This window comes from Musa acuminata, chromosome BXJ3-11 (genome assembly GCF_036884655.1).
Source record: "Musa acuminata AAA Group cultivar baxijiao chromosome BXJ3-11, Cavendish_Baxijiao_AAA, whole genome shotgun sequence".
In the NCBI taxonomy this organism is placed as follows: Eukaryota; Viridiplantae; Streptophyta; class Magnoliopsida; order Zingiberales; family Musaceae; genus Musa; species Musa acuminata.
In genome coordinates this window covers 30491338-30513121 of record NC_088359.1, presented here as the reverse complement: position 1 = coordinate 30513121, position 21784 = coordinate 30491338, and the positions used below count along the sequence as shown (strand labels likewise).

Sequence of the window (21784 nt, the reverse complement as noted above, 5' to 3'; positions counted from 1 at the left end):
ACATACTATATGGCTTTCTTTATCAATCTTTGTCTTTTACTATGTTATAGGTGAGAGAGCAGAGGGAGGGGATCATTTGTTTAAAGGATGTTTTTACAAGATAACCTTGAACAATTGAGTGCCTGTATGAGCATCCAAAGCACTGAAAGGGTCATCAAGAAGGTATATATCAGCATCCTGATAGACTGCTCTAGCTAGCTGGATCCTTTGCTTCTGTCCTCCGCTCATATTGATACCTCTCTCTCCAATCTGTGTCAGGTCCCCATTAGCAAAGAGTTCAAAATCCTTCTTCAATGCACAAACTTCAATTATCTTTTCGTACTTTTCATTGTCAAAAGGAATACCAAAGACAATGTTTTCTCTGACATTTCCTGATAGTATCCATGGAGATTGTGAAACATATGCCTTGCTGCCACTAACTTTTACACTCCCTCCAAGCTTTGGTATTACTCCAAGGATGCATGAGAGTAAACTAGACTTTCCCGAACCAATAGTGCCACAAATAGCCACCTTCATTCCTCTACGCACCTTCAACTGTATATTTTCTAGTGTGGGGCATCCAGAGTCTTGGTTCCAGCAAAATGTCCCATGATCAATCTCAACATCAACCTCTGCTTCATTTCTGGGGACAATTTCAACCACATCGGCTCTCATTTCGTCTTCTAGCAGGTACTTTGCTATTCTGTCACCTGAAACTTTTCCTTGTGCAAGTACTGAAAGCATATTGGGGAGAGTAAATATTGGTTCTTGCAGCATTCCGAATGTTGCCAATGCAGACAAAACTCTTCCTGCAGTTAGAGGGATTCCTATGATTATACATGTTCCGAAAGTCACCACTGATATGAACATCGGTGCTCCCCAGGATATAAAAGATGAAATTGCTTTCAGTCTTAGAGACATCCACAGCCAGTTGTGCTCAGTGTTTCTCAGGCCTTCTAACTTGTGAAGGTATGGCAGATCCCAGGCTTGAAGTTTTAAGATTTTCATGTTTCGGAGGACTTCTGCAGTTGCTTTCATTCGTGCATCTTTAGCTTCCATGATTCTGCTCTGGTATCTTTTTTGTGCTCTAGTTAAGGGAATATTGCACACCATTATCATTGTTGTTGCTGCTAATGCAGCCAAAGCTCCAACTCCAAGATTTTTATGAAGAACATATAATGCCAGTGCAAGCTGGACAGGGAGCGCATCCAAATGATGTTTGAAAACCACATCAGGTCAGTAATCCTTTGGATATCCACACTCATGTAGTTGATAATCTCCCCACTTGTTAGGCTCTGCCGAGACTGGCTTGATAAAACGATGCCCTTTTTGTATATATGGGATATTAGAACAGCTCTTAAGCGCATTACAAGCTGTAGGGCTCCAAACATCCATTGTCTGTGACACATGGTCTCTACAACTTTGGCACCAAGAAATGCTAGTGCAAGTATGTAGCCACTATTCAATCCATGCTGCTTGTCTCCTCCTAAGAGCCTAACGAAGTTGTCAATCAGTGAAGGTCCAACATAAGAGGCCCCTGCAGCTGCAACTGCAAAGCTTGCATTGACTGCTGCCTTCTTCCAGATGAACAAGAAGATTGCTCTGTAGATAGTTGAAGTTCTTGAGCCATATCTTTCTTTGACGTTATTTAGGCAACAGTTGAATGAGTGAGACAAGAACTCAGCACAATCATTTTTATCAATATCTGGTACTTCATTCTGCTCTAGAGGTTTCCTCTTTCCAGTAGCGAGAAGTGGGTTAAGCCATGAGAAGGTCACAAGTTGTACAAGACTTGCGCTCCCGTACAAGGAGCTCCTCTTGTTCTCAGCATGCGTCTCCTTTGATGTTTGCACTTGCAACAATGGTTCTTTCAAGCTATTGGAGTCAACTGATGTGCAAGGAAAGAGACTTGTTACCTATGTATGTTGTTCAAGTCCTAAGAATGACTTTGCCAGAAGAATGGAGTGTATGTATATCAAGAACAGCACAGATAGATGACGAAAAAAGCTGCATATGAAGGTTTGGGCAATGTGTTGAATCTATAAGATACTCAATGGGACATCAACAGGACATCGGAGGTGTCGAATTATCCGTGTATCCCTTTTTATTTTGTCATGTAGAGGGAGTTTAGACATAATGTCATATTCATATGGGCAATCCAGTCAAATTATCTGTCATTAACATTATTGTATGCCTAATGATCAGATTCAGTGTATCATTATTGACGAATGTTGCATTGGTCAGATTCAACGTTATCATTGAATGATCCTTAATGGTTGGTTTTGGTAGCATTTTCGTTAAAAAAATTTCATAATTAGATTTGATTGTATCGTCATTGAATGATGTTTAATTGTTGGATTTTACCCATGGGATATTTGATGATAAGATTTGATTATATCATTTGTTTAATGATCGAATTTAATTATATCATTGTGTGTGTAAATTCTCATTCAATGATATTTAATAGTCAAATTCGACTGCATCATCATCAAAGAATATTTTATAATCAAATTCAATTACATCAATATCAATTATGCTTAATGTTCATATTTTTCATATCATTATTAAAGAATATTTCATATTTGAATTTTTTAATGATCATATTTCATCACAACATCATTGAGGGATGCTTCATATAAATGCCTTATTATCCTTATGCGACTTATTCATTCAGTTGGTTCTGATTTTAGCTCAAAACTTAATTGCACTAAGAGGGAGAGTAAATTGGTGCTATAATAAATTTAATTAATTTTAAATTTTAAAAGAGAAAAATATATTTTCGAACAATCAAATATAGAGTATAAGAAAAAGTTGCGAGTAAAGTGGATGATAATAAGTAAGCAATCATGAAAAAAATTCATAAACAAGAGAATGAATGTAAACCGATTTATAATGGTTTGATCTTCCTTGACCTATGTCTACTTGATTCCTCTATCCTCGAGATCATTAGCTTTTACTATCAATCTTGCTTCTAATATGTGAAGATTAATAACTCTTTATAATATTTCTCATTTTTTTAAGCTTACGAGATATCCTTACATTTATTGTTTTTATAAATTTATCTTTTTGTAGGCTTAACGAGAGAACCTTTACACTTACTCTTTTACAATAAATCTCTTTATCTCTAACACTTAGTATCACAACTACATTCAAGAGAGAGGAAGAAACTCAAATAATACTAGAAAAGATAGCTATAATATTTTATAACTTTAAAAATGAATGCTCTATCAACTAAGCCCAAGTAGGATATTTATATACCTCAAAATGCTTCAAAAATAAAGTCAAAATATTAAATTCTTAAAAGTCATAAATATGCTTCGATGATCCTATCACCATTAAATTTAAATTCTAAGCGCATCCTAAGCGGTACTATCATCACCGTAGTAACATAGTCTAAAAGATTGATAAAGTATAAATAGTACTTGTCGGTTAACTCAAGCGGTACTATTATTTAAGCTTCACAGTACCACCAACTTAGATTAGTTTAGGCCACTTGTTTGGCCTTTTGACAAGTCTAGTTCAACCTAACTTTATGCTAATAACTTTTACGATAAGTTAACTTTATTTCAATCTAATATCGACTCAAATTAATGTAAAATGATCTCAATCAAGGCCTTGGTTAGTCAACCACTCATCTAATATATCTTTAAAGTATTTGACATGTTATCCACTCTTCTGATATGTCGTTTGAACTTCCGACACATCATCCTATCCTCTAACATATCGTCCAATCCTCAAGCATATTGGTTTCATCACGACAGCAAATCTTCCAATATAACATTTAATTCTTTCAACACGATGTTCAAGCTTTTAGTAGAAGTCCATTTCTCAGCATGTTTATCGATTCTTACATTCAATTTTTGACACGATAATCGTTCGACATAATATTTGATTATTTTACTCAATATTTAATCATTTGGTGGTATGAGTGGAATTATTTTCAATATCACTTAAAAAGTATATTAATTGATTTCGTCGAGATTCTAACATACTCTATAATTATTAAGGATCCGAAAAGATTATGTCTAGCGATCGATCATCAATGGTCTAACATCATCATGCAAACGAAGGGTGCACTAATAGAACTCAAGGGTTAGTCGCTCCCTATAAAAGCGTGTCGTCATCCGACCTTCAGTTTAGACCTTTTGGATTTTATGGTTTAGAATTATCAACTCTTAAACCCCCTCATAAAAGGTTTGAAATGTCATTTTTGTCTTCCACCTTCTTCTATTCTTCTTGTTTGGGTTTGAGCTGGGAGACTCCATCTCATCTTTCCCTCGTGGTCTCTATCAATCAATCCCTCCTCTTTTAATGGGGTTAAAGTTGCTACCACTGTTACAGAGGTAGCACTAGCATTATTCTTGAATGATGATCCAAGGGTAATGGGTCTAACAAACACTATCATCGACTTCTTTGATTAATCTCATCAAGAAATCTAACAGATTTGTTTTGCTCTTATCAAACTACCAAAATAGAAGTCATAGATTTCTTTGAGAGCTTAGGATCTAAAATCATCGGCTTTGTTCAACCATGGCGATATACCTAACGGCGAACGTTACCATGCAATGACTTGATTCTAACATCAGTAGCTCTCAACTATGGAGGTCGGTGTCGTTTGAGCGGTGAAGACGACTGAGATATTGGATGCATAAGGTACTTCAGTGGGACGTGAGTGTAAGAACATGATGCAAACAGACATTTCGATCTTACTTGGTACGTGAATCACGTCTTCTTCACGAGACATTCTCCTCTTCACCCTCGAGCCGGCTCTCGGTGTCCCCTTGCTGAGAGTCGATGAGAAGGAAACGGGTCCAAAGAGAAGTGAAAGAGATGCTCGCTGCCATTATTTATGCTCGATGAGGGTGGGGGGTGCAATGACGATGTGTTCTTTCGTCACGTAGAGGACGTGTCGGATGACGAACTCTTGCACCAAATAAATGGCTGGGGTTGGTAAAGCTTGTACGTCTGACGATGCCATGTTTTCTTCTTTTGGTCGAGGAGATGACGAACTCTTCATCCCATTCCCTGTTCTGAACGGAAACAGAGTTGAGATTACAGGGGAATAAGAATTCCTGATCATTTTGTTCTTTTTGGAGAGAAGAGATGATTGGCTCTTTGCAGGAGAGTGGAGATCCACCGAGCTATAAAAAAAAACTCTGAAAGTAAGCAAGCTCAAAGTATGGTTGGTCGGTGAAGATCGCCACCTTCGTGCTCTCGCCCATGGCGTTGAGCTTAGAAAAAGACTGGAGTTGCGTGGAGAGCAAGAAGGTGATGCTGAAAACCGACAGACTATGCTGCTGCTTTGAAAGGGTGTTTCGCTTGCTGAGGATACGGACAGGTGCAGAAGGCTGCAATTGGTGTTCGGCGAGTAGAAAAGAATCCCTTTTTCGGAGACTGGAATTGGGAAGCGGATGCACACGCTGTGGGTCTGCTTTCTCTTCCATGAACAGTTGGTCTTCACTGATCCACCGCTTGGATCAGACTTTTCTTCGTTGAACTTTCGGATACTGTGGTCATTGTTATTGCCTCTAAATGTGGAATCTGTAATGCCCTACGTAGGTCGTATGTATCTTTAAATGCCTTTTATAACGAGACAAAGAAGACCTAATTGAAAGCTTCCGACTCGTTTTCTTGGATGCGGGCCCGGCGGTGGTCTTTGGAGACGCTTCTGCTGGCTGCCGCCGGCTCAAAGCAGCTTCCGCCTTCGTGTCGTCGTCACGACGGTGAGCGGACCCGCCATTCCCCGCAGCCACGATTTGTGTGCCGTCGCCTCACCTCGCGGATGGGGACACGGCTTGCTCTGGAAGGAGACGAAGCACGGTTATGGTAAGATTTTGTTCTTTTGCTGGTTTTTCGCATTGATTAGGGCAATGTCGAATGTATTCTTAGTTCATTATTACTGGATGTGCCTTTTCTGATTTGGCGTTGAATGGGTCATGGGTTCGGATCCTTGTCGGGATGCAATTCACTTCCTTTTCGTGTTAATGATTAGTTGATTTGCTTCCTTTTCTTGCGACTGGAGTGTTCAAGAATCGGCTTTTGTTGAATTTTGGAAGGGCATGTAGATTTCTTCTTTAGAGGGCTAAATCAATTAGGCATTGGGGTAGATGCAATATTTTTCCTGGGTCAGTGGTGTGAGCATTACTTTCTGATCAACAAGCAATCGGGCCTTCGACTAACTGGTAATCGGTACCCCTTTTCATCTTGAGTTGTTTGGGGTTCAATTATTGTGGAGGTGATGCCCAATTATTTGACCTAAATAATCTTATAGTGCCATCTCTTTTTCTAGAGAACTCAAATTTGAACAGTATAAGACATGGGAATCCAACAAGACGAACTTGAAAGTTGTAAAAGCAAACCTTTAATCTATGTCACAATTACATAGGCAAACATCTATCGGTGGAAAGAAACCTATCTAATACAATCTTAGCTTATTAGTGTGAAGCACTATAACTCAAGGAAAGTCATCTAGAACAATTCTCTGTCAAAAATATTCTGCTACAAGTACATCGGTGAAATTTGCAAGTAGTGTTTTGTAAACGGAACTTTGTCAATGTTACCTGATGCAGAACACCTGTCGGCATGGCTTGGTAGAACTTTGGTGACCGGTGAAGAACATTTCTTGCCATGCGATTATCAGTCTTTGCCAGAGAAATCAACTACCTGGCATTGAGTTAGCACAAATTACCCATATCATTTAGTAGGAGACCCAAGGATTGTCTCTACATCAGACATATAAAGATAGGAACATCCAGGACTAAGTTGTGTTACTTGCACTGTGTTGCATTGTTAAAGCTCTGTGATCTCATTGAATACTCCTTTATAAGCTTAGAAAATGATGAATCTTCTCTTTCCAATAACGTGGATGGTTTGTCATATTCAAGTATCTTTCCTGCTCAAGAACAAGAAACTTTGTGAGATAAATCATGCACAAGTTTTCTGCAAAATATATTTATTTAAATCGATCATAACTTCAATTACCTTCGCTAAGGACCAGAATGAGATCGCTATCTACGACTGTGTGAATCCTGTGAGCTATGGTAAGGATAGTGCAGTCCTTGAATTCCTCACGTAGTGTTTCTTGGATTATTCCATCCGTAGCGGTATCAACTGAGGCTGTTGCTTCGTCCAGAACAAGAATGTTGCTTCGCTTCAACAGCGCTCTTCCTAGACAGAATAGCTGCCTCTGTCCGACACTCCAGTTTTCGCCATTTTCAATAACTGTATGAAGCCCCCCCTTCAATTATTAAACTGGTAATAATAACTGATCATACCATTCAAGTAGTTATGGACCATAAATATGTTGTCATATGCCAAGACCTCCTGCACATGCCTTACCAGTTGAATCCAGCTTCTTGCTGCTTTGGCGTATCAAATCACCGAGCTGACACTTGTCTAGAACCTGAGTGATCATAATGTATCTGTCAATCTTCTGATTAGTATGCACTTATATAGGATTTAGATTTTTGTTTCTTAAAAACTACATACAGAGCACGGATGACAAGAAACATCTTCCATTCAGAAACTTAACCATCTGAGTTAAATCTCTCGTTCAACATGAACTGAAAGCTAATAGATTTAGATAAACTCAAATTATGCAGGGCAGGATTTATCCTCAACTTGGTCTGCGATGTATAGTCAATTAATGGTTTCTAAGTTTGCTTCTAGCAACTCTATTTTTCGAATACTCATATGTTTCTGATTCATCAGACCTTCGCTTAATAATCATGGCCGTAGTTATCTTCTTGGATTCCTATATTATAAAAATTTTGGTTTTAAGAAAGAACTTACCTCCCATATCCTGCTATCTGAGTATTCCTCCAATGGATCAAGGTTTCCCCTCACTGTTCCCTCGAACATTATTGGGTCTTGTGGTATGATGCTGAGTCTGGAGCGCAAATCATGGAGGCCTATCTTGCAGATGTCGACATCATCAATTTCAATGGTCCCTTCTCTTGGTTCAACGATACGGAAAAGAGCTTGTATCAAAGTTGATTTGCCACTGCCAGTTCGTCCTACAACACCAACCTTTTTTCTTCCTGGAACTATACATGTTATGTTTTTTAAGACAGATGGCAAATGTTCAGCATATCTGACCTGTACAAACAACAACAACAGGAAGCTTTAAGGCATCAGAAAATAGCATATCTAACCTGTAGAAGTAAGGAAAAAGGAGAACTTGTTAAAGTTGAATACAAAATTCATTTGCATAACATGATCAAGATGTACATATCTTGGGCCATGAGATCTCCATGACCAAAATTCCCAAGAGAAGCAATGCTTGTTCTTAAAGGAAAAAAATTCAAACGTTTATCTATTTGACCAATCTAATATGACTATGAAAAGGGTAAAAATTCACCTAATATTTGCAACAGTGTTGCTCTCTGGCAAACAGATGAAACTGTGATCTAAGCAAAAATGCAGATGAGATTGTGGTCTCTATTATCTTATAGAAATGACCTAACGCTTCAGATCTGGACACAATATCCTTGTTTGTGCAGATCAAACTAGTTGAATCTTCAGTGTTGGTACTGCCTAGCTAGGAAAGGAAATTATGGCTATTAGAAGAACCTAGCAAAGTCAATCAGTTCTGCTAAAGAAATCAAGAATAAAATACAGACTTGAATTGAGCTCCGTGGAGCTAAGCATCTGTCTATCAGAACTGCAAATGGAGCAAGTCTTGACACAGTGGGTCTAATGATTGTACTCATACATCACCCATGGTGACTTGGGCAAAGATAGGACTGCTCAACTGGGTTTCATCCATCTGATAGTTTATACTTGTTGAGACTTGAGAGTCTAAGAAGTCAAATCATATGTAAGCCCACTAAGCCTTACAGGAAATTCCCATTTTGTTGTGTCATGGAAATTATATCATAATTTGTAAAATTTCTACCTTAAGAAAGTTGCAATGTTTCGGAATAGAAGTTTACAATTTATTTGAAGATAACTTCAACTGTTAACCAGTATTATGAAATTATGAAATGAATAATTTGCATCAACAGTACTCAGAAAAAAGATGTCCCCTCACACCTCCCACAGTAGCAAGAACAAAAGAAGGCTGACTGGACATTGAGTGAAACCAACTGTTAGCATGTTCCATGCATACTATTTGACTTTTTGTTATATGAAATCTATCGTTTCAAATGGAAAAAAACCTGCTAATTAGTATGGTTGTCTTTAAGTATGACTCTTGATTATGCATAAACATGCATGTGATGTTGGAGTTTGAGTTCTAAGTTATACCTCTAAGTTCCTGAAGCATATAGTTCCAAAATGTGGCCAATTGGTTGGTGGTCGGCGGCCTTCTATGAGTATAGGAGCTTCACCCGGAATCCTTGAGTACTGCATAATTCTCTCAACCGAGATCATTTTATTTTCTGCATTGCATATATTCCAGATGATAGTTGCTAGCTGTGAATTGAGATTTAATCCATATGTCACACCAAGTCCTGCAATGCCTGTACAACATACACATGAAATTTCATTTAGATTAACAGACTTATATGAAAGGTATTATCAAGTAAAATTTAGGTAAATGAATATTTCACTTGAATATGCTCACTTGGATTAAGAAATCCTTCTGGCAGGTTCACAAGCACAATCAATGAGAAAGCAAACACAAAGTTGGATAACAAATTCAATCTGAATGAGAGCCATTCCACTGCAGAAATATTATGGAACCATGGCCTTGAGTGATTATCTATGAGACTGAGGTTTGTATTGCTGAAACGGTCTTTCTGCCCAAATGCTCGAATAGTTACAGCACCAGAGAGTGATTCTCCAAAATGATGAAGGATCGGAGCTTTCTGGATTTCTGACAACCGAGCCAACTCTCTTGCAGTGGGTATGTAGTATTGCTGCATTAGTCATTGTCAAAAATTCAGTCTTCAAATTGTCAAAATGATTTAATCATTCATTAAACTGAAAATCTAACTAAATCATGGTCAAAGTTGAGTATATTTCCGTAGGTAAATCCTCTTATGTATCGTCATCCATCCTGGCACACAACTAAATCATGGGAACTACAGTTTGAGGAAAAAGAAAAAGAAAACAGTCAAATTGTTTCTCTCAATATTCAAGAATATCTATGTTGACATTCTTTGATACCGACAAAAAATCTTGAATATTTTTCTGAGTATATTTTTGAATGAGAGTGTTCTTACTTGATACCATATACAGATTGCTGTCACTGGAATGAATATTGCGAAAACTGGCCAAGCAACCTGCGACATGACTGCAATAGTCCCCAGAATCTGTATAATTGAGAATGCGCACCAACCTAATTTCCCAGCTAATTCTAAGTCAAGCACACTTTGATCCATAGAAGCCTACAAATAATTCATAATAAGAAACTATTAGTCTTAACTCTTAAGCACAAAACTATATAACTATTTACAATTCAGGAATTACAATAATAAGAAATTTAACTACATAAATGAGAGATTAAACTAAGTACTGACCCTGTTTAAAATCCTCCCAGATGGTGTTGAGTCAAAGAAGGACATTGGGGCACGAACGATAGAGTGGAGCATCTTTTGGAAAAAAAATTGAGATGTCAAAAGGCCTGTTTTTACAAGCAGAGTTGATCGGATCAACATACACAGTGAACATCCAACTGAAAGAAGTATATACACTAAGAAGAGAAACTCGAGTCCCACTGTAGACTCTGTAGTTGTAGTTGGAGGAGAAGCCCATGCCATCCAATAGTTGCTTGCTACTTGCAGTACCTGGAAAAATGCTTGTGCTATGACTATTATGGGAACCAAGGCACCTCCTCGTGCTGCAGTCAGGTATGACCAATAAACATCTTTCGAAATGCTTCCTTTCTCTCTCTCCTCTTCTTGTGTTAGCCTCCCTCTATCAGCCATATCTTGACAAATATCATGTTCAGACTCTTGCTTATTGATGTTTTGGAATGAAGTATTTAATGTTTTTTCTGCATCAGAATCGTTGCTTGATGCCTCTAGTATATTTTTCTCTGCAGCTAGTAATGATTTGCTTGAGGTTTCTGCATTGAGTATCAATTCAAGAGCATCACTGTGAGCTCCAACTAACACCTCAAATCCGATGTTTTGTCTTAAAAGTTCATCAAACAATCCAGCCTGGGCAACTTTACCATCCTTCATTACCTGTTGTATTAATTAATTGCAATTTCTATTAGCTGGTATTTGTCATGCTAATTTTTTATGATAAATACAATTAATTGAGGAGTATGAGTAGCATAGTTTTTAAGGACACTGCAACCTTCCATTAATGGGATTAGCACTTCTTCTGGATAATTAATATTAAGTTCATATAATTTTGTTCATTAAAATGCAATGAGAAAATAACTATTGTTCTTGCAGCATAATAATTTAAGGAAAAGAAAGTTCAGCAGTTCTTAGTTTACCAGGATAAGATCTGCTGCTGGAAGAAATTCAACTTGATGTGTAACGTAGAGTACAGTCTTGTCTCTGAGAACACCCATTAAACAATCCTGCAAAGGAAACATAAAACATTTAAACGGCGTATAAAGAGTTTTACATACCGACAAAATTGTAAGTGAAAATTTACTAGGCATCTTGAACTTTTGTTCTTCAGATTCATTTGAAGAATATATACTTGAAGAAGTATCAGAACAAAACAAGGAAATTCGTATATAACACAGACTATATGGTTTTCTTTATCATTCCTAGTCTTTTACTATGCTAATTGTTTAGAGGGCAGAGGACAGGGATCATTCATTTAAAGGATATTTTTACAGGATAACCTTGAACAGTTGAGTGCCTGTATGAGCATCCAAAGCGCTGAAAGGGTCATCAAGAAGGTATATATCAGCATCCTGATAGACTGCTCTAGCTAGCTGGATCCTTTGCTTCTGCCCTCCGCTCATATTTATACCTCTTTCTCCAATCTCTGTCAGGTCCCCATTAGCAAAGAGCTCAAAATCCTTCTTCAGAGCACAAACCTCAATTGTCTTTTCATACTTTTCATTGTCAAAAGTATTTCCAAAGACAATATTTTCTCTAATATTTCCTGACAGTATCCATGGGGATTGTGAAACATATGCTTTGCTGCCCCTAATTTTTACTCTCCCTCCAAGCTTTGGTATTTCTCCAAGGATGCATGAGAGTAAACTAGACTTTCCCGAACCAACAGTACCACAAATAGCCACCTTCATTCCCCTATGCACCTTCAGCTGTATATTTTCAAGTGTGGGGCATCCTGAGTCTTGGTTCCAGCTAAATGTCCCACGATCAATCTCAACATCAACCTCTGCTTCATTTCTGGGAGCAATTTCAACCGCATCAGCTCTCATTTCGTCTTCTTGGAGGTACTTTGCTATTCTGTCAGCTGAAACTTTTCCTTGTGCAAGTACTGAAAGCAGATCGGGTAGAGTAAAGATTGGTTCTTGCAGCATTCTGAATGTTGCCAATGCAGACAAAACTCTTCCTGCAGTTAGAGGGATTCCTATGATTATACACGTTCCAAATGTCACCACTGATATGAACATCGGTGCTCCCCAGAATATAAAAGATGAAATTGCTTGCAATCTTAAAGACATCCACAGCCAATTGTGCTCAGTGTTTCTCAGGTCTTCTAACTTGCGAAGGTATGGCAGATCCCAGGCTTGAAGTTTTAAGATTTTCATGTTTCGCAGGACTTCTGCAGTTGCTTTCATTCGCGCATCTTTAGCTTCCATGATTCTGCTCTGATATCTTTTTTGTGCTCTAGTTAAGGGAATATTGCATGCCATTATCATTGTTGTTGCTGCTAATCCAGCCAAAGCTCCAACTCCAAGATTTTTATAAAGAACATATATTGCTAGTGCAATCTGGACGGGAATCATCCAAATTATGTTTGAATACCATATCAGGTCGGTAATCCTTTGGATATCCACACTCATGTAGTTGATAATCTCCCCACTCGTATGGCTCTGCCGAGACTGACTTGATAAAATGAGGCCCTTTTTGTATATATGAGATATTAGAACAGCTCTTAAGCGCATTCCAAGCTGTCGAGCTCCAAAAATCCATTGTCTCTGACACACGGTCTCTACAACTTTGGCACCAAGAAATGCAAGTGCAAGTACGTATCCACTCTTCAATCCATGCTTCCTGTCTCCTCCTAAGAAATTAACAAAGTTGTCAATCAGTGAAGGTCCAACATAAGAGGCCCCTGCAGCTGCAACTGCAAAGCTTGCATTAATCACAGCCTTCTTCCAGATGAACATGAAGATTGCTCTGTAGATTGATGAAGTTCTCAAGCCGTATCTTTCTTTGACGTTATTCAGGCAACAGTTGAATGAGTGAGACAAGAACTCAGCATAATCATTTTTATCAATGTCTGGTACGTCATTCTGCTCTAGTGGTTTCATCTTTCCGGTAGTGAAAAGTGGGTTAAGCCATGAGAAGGTCACAAGTTGTATAAGACTTGCACTCCTGTAAAAGGAGCTCCTCTTGTTCTCAGCATGCTTCTCCTTTGATGTTTGCACTTGCAATAATGGTTCGTTAAGGCTATTGGCATCGCAGCTGATCCCTGTTGTACCTCTGACTGAGATAACAAAGAGTAGCATGCAAGGAAAGAGACTTATTATCTCTGTATATTGTTCTACTCCTAAGAATGACTTTGCTAGAAGTGTGGAGCGTATATCAAGAGCAGTACAGATAGCTGATTGCAGGAAGCTGCATATGAACCATGTTCTTATTATCCAAGAAAGTTTTACAGATCTAGCTTGTGGGAGATTAACTATGACAGCAACCAGAAATATCCATGATATCAACTGTGTTGTCTCAGCTACAACTGATACGATGTACTTGCAATTGCCTCCGCTTCCTTCTAGCAGAAAGAAAACAAGTCTGAACAGGTTGATGGCCAATATCAGGGAGCAACAAACTTTAGCAGCTTGGTATGTCGATCCCAAGCGTATATGATCAAGCTTATGCTCATCAGTAGTGCAATTTTGCATCTCTTCAGCAATAGTCCTGCTTTCTTTTTCACTTGATTTGTGTAATATTTTCCATAGGAGTTGAACCAAGAAGCAACTGATAAAGATGAGATTGAGAAATGCAAAAACATTCTTCCAGAAACAAAGGACGCTGATATCTTGCCATCCTTTCCAAGATTGAAGTGAATGGAAATCTGCAAGAGCAGCATGAAGTACCTTGTTCAGTTTGTAATGAACAACAGTTTTGTAGCTACGACAGGTAAGTCTGCAAGCAACTAAGACAGCTTTATTCTTTCACTTCGGAAGGTAGAAATATTACATGCCTCGTAAAATTTTCCTGGCTGGTGTTGCACTCTGATCTAATTCAAGTATTTCAAGTGCTAATTACATGAGCATTCAATATTTTTTACAGTTCAGTAGTGTAGTCTATCTGTAATATTTGCGAATTGTTTTTTCAACAAACATGCAAGATTTGCAAAGGATTGACATGATAGATAAATAAAACTTCTGAGAATGATGCACAATGTAGATTCAGTCATTCTGTTTTAATGTGTTATGAAAGTCCTACTGTTTCTAAGTCTTACTATATACAGACATATGATAGGAATTCAAAGCCTCTGATATATGATCACTGTCGATTGGCAAACCACCCATAATACATATGACTCAAGGATCTTTTTTTTGAGCCTCACGAAAGACATATAACATATTGAACTAATGCACACAAGTTTGGTTCTTTGTTGCCATGCATGTTTTCTTTCTTTTGATGGATCTATAAAGTAGATACTGCAAACAGACATTTAGATCTTACTTGGTACAGGAATCATGTCTTCATGAGGCATTCTCCTGGTTGCTCTGGTTGTCCCCTCGTTTAAAACCGATGAGAAAACCCTTCAATGTCCCAAAGGAATGAAGTGCAAAGAGAAGTGAAAAGAGATGCAGCAGCCTTTATTTATACTGCCTGAGGGTGGGTGAGATTATGATGTGTTCCTCCGTCACGTAGAGGACGTGTAGAGTGACGACGATCTCCTGCACCCAATGGTTAGGGTTGGTAACGCTTTTGGTGTTCTTTGTATAGATAAATTAACCCCAGGAGGAGGACTAACCTGATTCAGGTGACACATCTGATGATGCATGGTTTTGTCTTGGTCGAGGAGACGACTCTAAATTTGATTTCAGTCGTCCATTCCAACTCAAAAACTCGTGTTTCATTGAAAACAGAGGAGCAGTTGAGATTTCAGGGGAAAATGAGTTGTAAGGTCTTGAGACAACCATGCGTTCTGTTCCTGATTATTTTGTGCTGTTAGGACTCATTATTTTGGGTGAGATGAATAGGGATGGAATCGATAGGATATGAAAAGTTGATATGGTCAAGCCAAACATGAACAAGCAACCAAATCATGAGTCAGTTTGGATAACATGTACTTGTGATAAGATCTCAGTTATGTTATCATATCCCCCATGAATTCAGGTTGTGTAGGAAGTAATAGCCTTTTTTAGTTAAAACACCAGTAAACTTAGAATCTTTTCTATTAATTTGAATCTTTGTGGATGAACTCACGTCTGCCACCATGTGTTTGATTGCCTCATTAAAAAAAGAACATGAGATCAGAATCTTAGTTCACATTGCTCTGATACATGAGATGAAGCCATTCTTTTCTCTGCATCACCATCATGCATATGAAAGAACACACCACTCTAACCTTTGGCTCTTTGCAGGAGAGTGGATATCCACCGAGGCAAAGGCAACAAGAGACTCCAGATGACAAATCACCCTCGTCCCTTCTTCTTGCATGCACATGTTTCTTGGCTTAACCTGCTTTCTGTAAGTGTTGCACTACAGCTGGGCCTCTCTGAGCCTTGGGCGCCAAGAAATCCAACGCATGGAAGTGAGCTTAAAATATGCTTTGTTGGTGGTGATCACTATTTCCGTCATCTCGATGGCACTGAGGTTAGAAAAAGACTCGAATTGCGTGGAAAGCAAGAAGGTGATGCTGAAAGCTACAGTGTTGGAGGTGCATTTCCTCGTCAGCACGATGCGACTAGTATCAAGTAAGTCGACTGTTCTGCTGACTTTTTCTACATGCTGAACTTTCAGACTGGAACACTTGGTCTACACATATTTTAGTATCAGTAATTGATTTTAAGTTTAAATGGATCAGCAGGTTCTGCTTTCTCTTCGATGAACTTTCAGACACAACATACCTTAGAACTGATAGCAAAAGTGTGATGCGACACCAATACTGTGTCAAGTGTCTGAACTGGTGCATTCTCGGCCATGATTGAAATGTGATCACTCCACTTGCCTGCTATAAGACAGAGAACCTTTAGTCCATCGTGCACCAATCTCTCGCGTGCAGGCGGGAAGTGGGAGACAGAGAGCCATGGAGCAACGCTGGAAGGTGAATAATAATATTGCTGTGCTTTTCCTAAAAGGAGATGCCACTTCCATGGCCTTCCTCATGTCCCAACTCGACTGCAAGGTGAATAATAATATTGCTGCAAATACATATTACATTTCTTCTTTTCTTGCTGCATATGACATGACAGATGGAAGAACCAGGCAAGGTGACAGTCGCTCATGGATCGATCATGGTGCTGCCCACTACCAATCTCTTGGGAAGAGAGAATCCTCACAGCTGTACTCGACTCCTCTTGGAAAAGCTTATCGTGACAGTGGAACTGCAAGAGAGGGACAAGTGCATCAAGAAGGTGACAGCCTGAGAGGCAAATAAAATGTATGTTTCTGGTCGCAAATCGTCTTACATTATATAGTATCTATTTCTTTGAAGTTTTAATGCCCACAGAGAGATTATATTCAGTATCATTACAGGAGGGACTGCAATGGCATTTACCGGACGAGGCCCATGTCTCGAGGCGCCCGGCCCGGCCCGGCCATCATGCCACGAGAGCAGGACGGACGGCAGAGATCATCGTCCGCATACTACGTTGCATCCGCCTCTCCGCAGAGACCCTTTTCTGCTCTCCCACATAGTCGTCCTCGAGTCCCCGTCACACGTGCGGCAATTTTGGGGTTTCTTTACCGGTTTCAGAGGAGAACCAACGAGGCCATCGGGGTTTCACCGATCTTTCCCGGTTGTTACGATCTCTCCTCCTCTTTCAAGAATCCATGTTGGAGGCTTCGCTTTCTTTGGATTTTCCGCGGAAAGATGTACCCGTCTTTCTCGAAGATGGTGGAGGTGGTTCGGTGGTCGGACACAGACGCAAGCGCCAGGCGCCTGGTTGATGTGGGTTCGATCTATCTCACCCTCAAGCAGATCTTTCTTCCGTATGTTTTTTTTGTCTCTTGTTTTGACTTGTTCGTGATTTTTTCTTAGTCAGTGCGGTGATTATGATGGGGATTTGTATCGAGAGGATCCTCTGGAGTCCGAAGGTGGGTTTGGGAATATCATTGTGGTGGACAATCTGCCGGTGATGCCGCTGGAAAACTTTGCGAAGCTCGAAGGTGTCGTCCGGAAGATGTACAATCAAGAAACGGAAGACTCGAATATTCAGGTAACTAATCTGAATCTTGAGTGTGGTTCATCAAGTTCTTCGCAAGATTTGGCTTCGTGGTGTTGTGCCAATCAGTTCTTGTGGTAAACCCAAGACCAGAAGTTATTGTTAATTTGGTTTTCTATATATTAGCTTTTGTTGCAAAGGGGAAAGACGAATGAGTATATGCTGGACAAATCGATGCATTCTTTTGATCTGTTTGATGATTTCAATAAGTACATCCGGAAGTTATTGTTAATTTGGTTTTCTATATATTATCTTTTGTTGCAAAGGGAAAGACGAATGGACTCTATGTTGGACAAATCATATGCATGATGTTGATCTGTTTGGTGACTTCAAGAAGTACATGATGATTCCAGATGAGTGGAAATCTGCTGAAATTAGATCAAACAAACCTGGGTATGGTTTGATACTTCAAATGATTTGCTTATTTTAGTCAAAGCTTTTATACATTAAATGTATGCATTTATGCTATTTAGCATTTGGAAAGTTCCATCTACTGCGAGCATGGGCAAAACTAAATAGATATGAATCAAATGATTTAGTAAGGAATTATAGCTTTGATCAATAAATTGACATGCCCACTCAGTAAATGAGCTATATTATTTGAGTTTGTGATGATTATCATTTGTAGCAGCATGAGGACTGCAGTCTATTGATCATTACAGGGAAGAAACTACAAGGCACTTGTAGGTCCTTTCTTTTGAGTAGTAACTAGCTTTCTATGTGAAAATAGTATGGGTGGATAGGGTTAGAGGAGGAAAAACTGAGGAGCAATTGATTTTTTCAGAGTGGCATTTGTTTTAGACTTTCTTTTGTGGAATAATAAGATGACCAATTTTCTTGGTTTTTGATAGCATTAAGCATGTGCTATAAGCATCATTTCGGTCGGCATCGTATAACATAAACTTGTATATTGTCTATTTGGCTGCAATTCTGCAACTGCATTGTCTAACTCCACATATGTGGCTATAATGCAACACAGTGCTCAGTGATTGAAAGAGACGCTCGGGCGAGGCGAGGCGAGGCCCGAGCGCCTCGCTAATGTCCCAGGCGGCGCGCTTCAAATAGGCGCCGCTTGGGCGCTCGCCCGAGCCCAGGCGCTGGGCGCTTCGGGCGAGCGCCTGGGTAAACCAAGTGACCGAACTAGGATTTTAGGTCTGGTTCGGTCCTGGTTCTGTTGTTAGTTGGTTCAATCGAACCAACTAAATCGATATAACCCTTACCCAACCCTAACCCGTTGCCGCTCTCGATCTCGCTGCTCGTCGCTCTTGCTCCCGCTGCTGCTGCTCGTCGCTGTCGCTGCTCGCGCCTCCCGCGAGCCCTCCCGCGAGCCTTCCTGCTGCTCGCGACTCCCGCGAGCCCTCCCGCTGCTCGCGACTCCCGCGAGCCCTCCCGCTGCTCGCGCCTCCCGCGAGCCCTCCCGCGAGCCTTCCTGCTGCTCGCGACTCTCGCGAGCCCTCCAGCTGCTCGCGACTCCCGCGAGCCCTCCCGCTGCTCGCGCCTCCCGCTCCCTTTCCCTTTCCCTCTGCCGCTGCCGCTGCTTCGTCGTTTCTCCGTCAGGCTCATTATACAGTATACTCTTAATATTTAGTTTATTTGAATTTTGAAATGATTAATTTTTAATACTGTTAATAGATTAATAATATATTATTTTGATTTTAATGTTGTTAATTTTTATTTTGATGTAAAATTTTATTATTTTGAATTTTGAAACTTTTTATTAATGTGACATTGTGATTTTGTATCTTAGATTTTCTTAATTTAATAGTATATTTTTATTTAAAATTTTAAATAATTATATTTATTAATTATATTATATATTTTTATATTTTAGCGTCTCGCTTCGCTCGGGCGAGCGCTTGGGCGAGCGCCTAGCGCCTCGGGCGTTTTTGGACCTTGGCGTTTTTTGGCGCCTAGCGCTTTTTAAATCGCTGACAGTACTACAAAGTAATTCTTCAAGATGCTAAAAAAAAGGTCTCCCTTTGTGTGGTTGTATTCCACATCCTGCAGCATTGTGATAAAAAATTTATTTTCTATTTAACTACTCTTATCTTAAGTATCCCTCTATTTCCAGTTTGTCTCCTTGCCAAATTGGAGAATTGGAAATGTGTATGCATCGGGGTCTCATGCCTCTGTGCATGCAACAAACACCTTGTACCCATTAGTGTATTCATGAAGTCTGACCTGTGATTTTTTTTTTTTACTTTTTCCATTGGCAATTTTTTCTTTTTCAGGTTGTTCTATGTAATTTGTTGTTTATGCCCCTCTTCACTATTGGACTGAGAGCTCTATCCAGTGGCCTCTTCTACTTTTCATTGTTTGATGCATTTTGCCTATTCTCAGGTCGGTCTTACTTTTCATTGTTATTTTCTTTTTTATGTTTATGATCTGGAGGTCATGTTTGTTGCTAACAGATGAGGTGTTGATGCCTCCTGGTGAGAAATACCTGTTTCACTTAACAATAGCCATGAATCTAGTAAATCTTGTGACACTTATGTAAGCAGTTTTACAATTTAATTCTCTTTCACCATCATATAATATATTCTCTACTTTTATTACCTCGCATCATATACTAGTGTCCTATTTGTCTGTCGTAATTTTATCTTTTGGTTATCAAGTTCCTTGTGAATTCATTTTGGTACAAAGAGACACGCCACAAATATATTTTTAATATAATATTTATATTTTTTACTGTTAAAATAATCTTTATTATATGCATAATTTATGATATAACCTGTCAATCATTTCACTCTTTGATCCAACTAGCAAACTCATGGCTCAAGGCTTGGTTGGCATTATGTCCGATCTGAGTTCTAATGCTAATATTAAGGTGGTGTTTTGTACTGGATATATATTATCGTGTGGTTTATTATTAATTAGCAATTGTCTATGCTTAGCTTTTCTGTTTTGTAGATTGAATGGGGATTGTTATCCTTTTTTTTTTTTAATTTGATAACAATGGGAACAGTTTTCATGGCATTCCTAGACTTCCACCACTCGAGGATGCTGTTGAGGAGGCTGAGATCGTTAGGAACCGGAAGCACAGCGAGAAGTATGAAGCAGAGGACCAGGATGTCCCCATGCAATTGAACGAGCAGTAAGGTAAAAAGAGATGATGATGTGAGGAACAGTGAAATGAATCAGGAACCAAACGGAAGCGGTTATGTTAGGAAGAGAGGTTGCTGAAGGCTTCAGTCGAGGGATGAAGAGAGAAGGGGGGTATGTACGCTGGTTGACTTGGTTCAGGAACCAAAAATTAATCTCCCTACTCCATCTTGCAGTAGATGGGACTAATATGCTGGTTGACTTGGTTCAGGACCAACCACTGGTGTCCGTTTTAAGGTTAGCATCTTGCCTCACAAGTTTACTGAGGATCCGTAATATTTTGGTTTTAGTTTCATTTTTTGCTTTTCATATGTTCTGCTATTAGTTTTTGGCAATGTGTTTTTTATAATGCCAAAGTACATGCTGTATATGTGATATATGTTATTATTAAGATTAGAGCAATATAAATCCTTATTAGGATGGTGGCTTATTAGTACTTGTTTTCTTATTAGGATGGTGCACTCCATGAACTACAGCGTGGTGCCATTGTCATCATCACTCCACCAATCGTGACTTCGCCATCATGAAGGGCAATCTCAGAAGTGACGGAGTGGAGCTGGCCATGGGGGTTGAGGACAAGGTGCCTTCAGTCACAAGACCGACATGAGCATGGGACTACGGTGTCTTCGCTTGCCTTGGCTCTACATTCTCTTGTTTTTTTGGCGGGTTTTGAATTAGCGTATTAGTATGTTTAATCGATTTTAAAACTTAATATGTTTCAAAAATCGATTGATCAAACTAAGTAAAAAGAATAAAATTAACTCAGGACAATTAAATAGCGGCAAATCGATGTATAGTGGTTTAATTTTTTATTTATATATTAAAGATTTTGATAATAAAATCAATTGATAAGCTTAAGAAAAATAGTATAAGAAATATTTCGATCACAAACTTAAACCATCGAAAGGTCAATTGTTGAGTAGAAGTGTTGAATGTTATGTTGAGAAATTATTATGTTGAAAATTGAATGTCGACTCAAAAGGATTATAAATGTACTGATTGATCGTGTAGGTGTAGAAAGTTTCATAAATGTACTGATTGTGAGTGTAGGTGTCGAAAGTTTCATAAATGTATTGAATGTGAGCAGTTTCATAAATGTACTGAATGTGAGTGTAGGAGTCGAAAGTTTCATAAATGTATTGAATGTGAGCGTAGGTGTATTGAATGTGTGTTAATTAATTCTGAGCGATGATAGTTTAGGCGATCAGTATATTTACAAAACTTTTGACAGTACGCCAGAATCGTTCTTTT

The 21784-nt window shown here is 39.0% G+C and overlaps 1 protein-coding gene, 1 long non-coding RNA gene and 1 pseudogene across 12 annotated transcripts; 1 reads left to right on the top strand and 2 right to left on the bottom strand.

The window, feature by feature from the left end:
* Window positions 1-93: 93 nt before the first annotated feature.
* LOC135653021 (ABC transporter C family member 9-like) lies at window positions 94-6608 on the bottom strand (annotated as a pseudogene).
* LOC135653111 (putative ABC transporter C family member 15) lies at window positions 6325-14862 on the bottom strand. 3 transcript variants are annotated; one of them, XM_065174606.1, is made up of 12 exons: window positions 14721-14862; window positions 11732-14103; window positions 11372-11458; window positions 10443-11111; window positions 10146-10310; window positions 9545-9839; window positions 9226-9440; window positions 7771-8076; window positions 7318-7381; window positions 6961-7200; window positions 6751-6871; window positions 6325-6642 (listed from the first exon to the last, which is right to left on the bottom strand). In XM_065174606.1, exons 1-12 carry the CDS (start codon window positions 14749-14751, stop codon window positions 6639-6641), a joined length of 4569 nt encoding a protein of 1522 aa, XP_065030678.1. In that variant the 5' UTR covers window positions 14752-14862; the 3' UTR covers window positions 6325-6638. The 3 variants fall into 3 exon arrangements, with proteins under 3 accessions (XP_065030678.1, XP_065030679.1, XP_065030680.1); XM_065174607.1 differs by having other exon boundaries at window positions 6325-6638; XM_065174608.1 differs by lacking the exons at window positions 6325-6642; window positions 6751-6871 and having other exon boundaries at window positions 7058-7216.
* Window positions 9694-21693, top strand: LOC135653112 (uncharacterized). Of its 9 annotated transcripts, none has more exons than XR_010502319.1 (14): window positions 9694-9826; window positions 10463-10772; window positions 11726-12574; window positions 12697-13050; window positions 13118-13870; window positions 13988-14168; window positions 15629-15961; window positions 16072-16311; window positions 16460-16647; window positions 16732-17157; window positions 17248-17425; window positions 17698-17824; window positions 20397-20770; window positions 20986-21693. It is a non-coding gene; the product is annotated as an uncharacterized LOC135653112 (long non-coding RNA). The 9 variants fall into 9 exon arrangements; XR_010502320.1 differs by having other exon boundaries at window positions 16072-16392; window positions 16473-16647; XR_010502325.1 differs by adding an exon at window positions 19663-19771 and having other exon boundaries at window positions 16072-16647; window positions 20415-20770.
* Window positions 21694-21784: the final 91 nt, after the last annotated feature.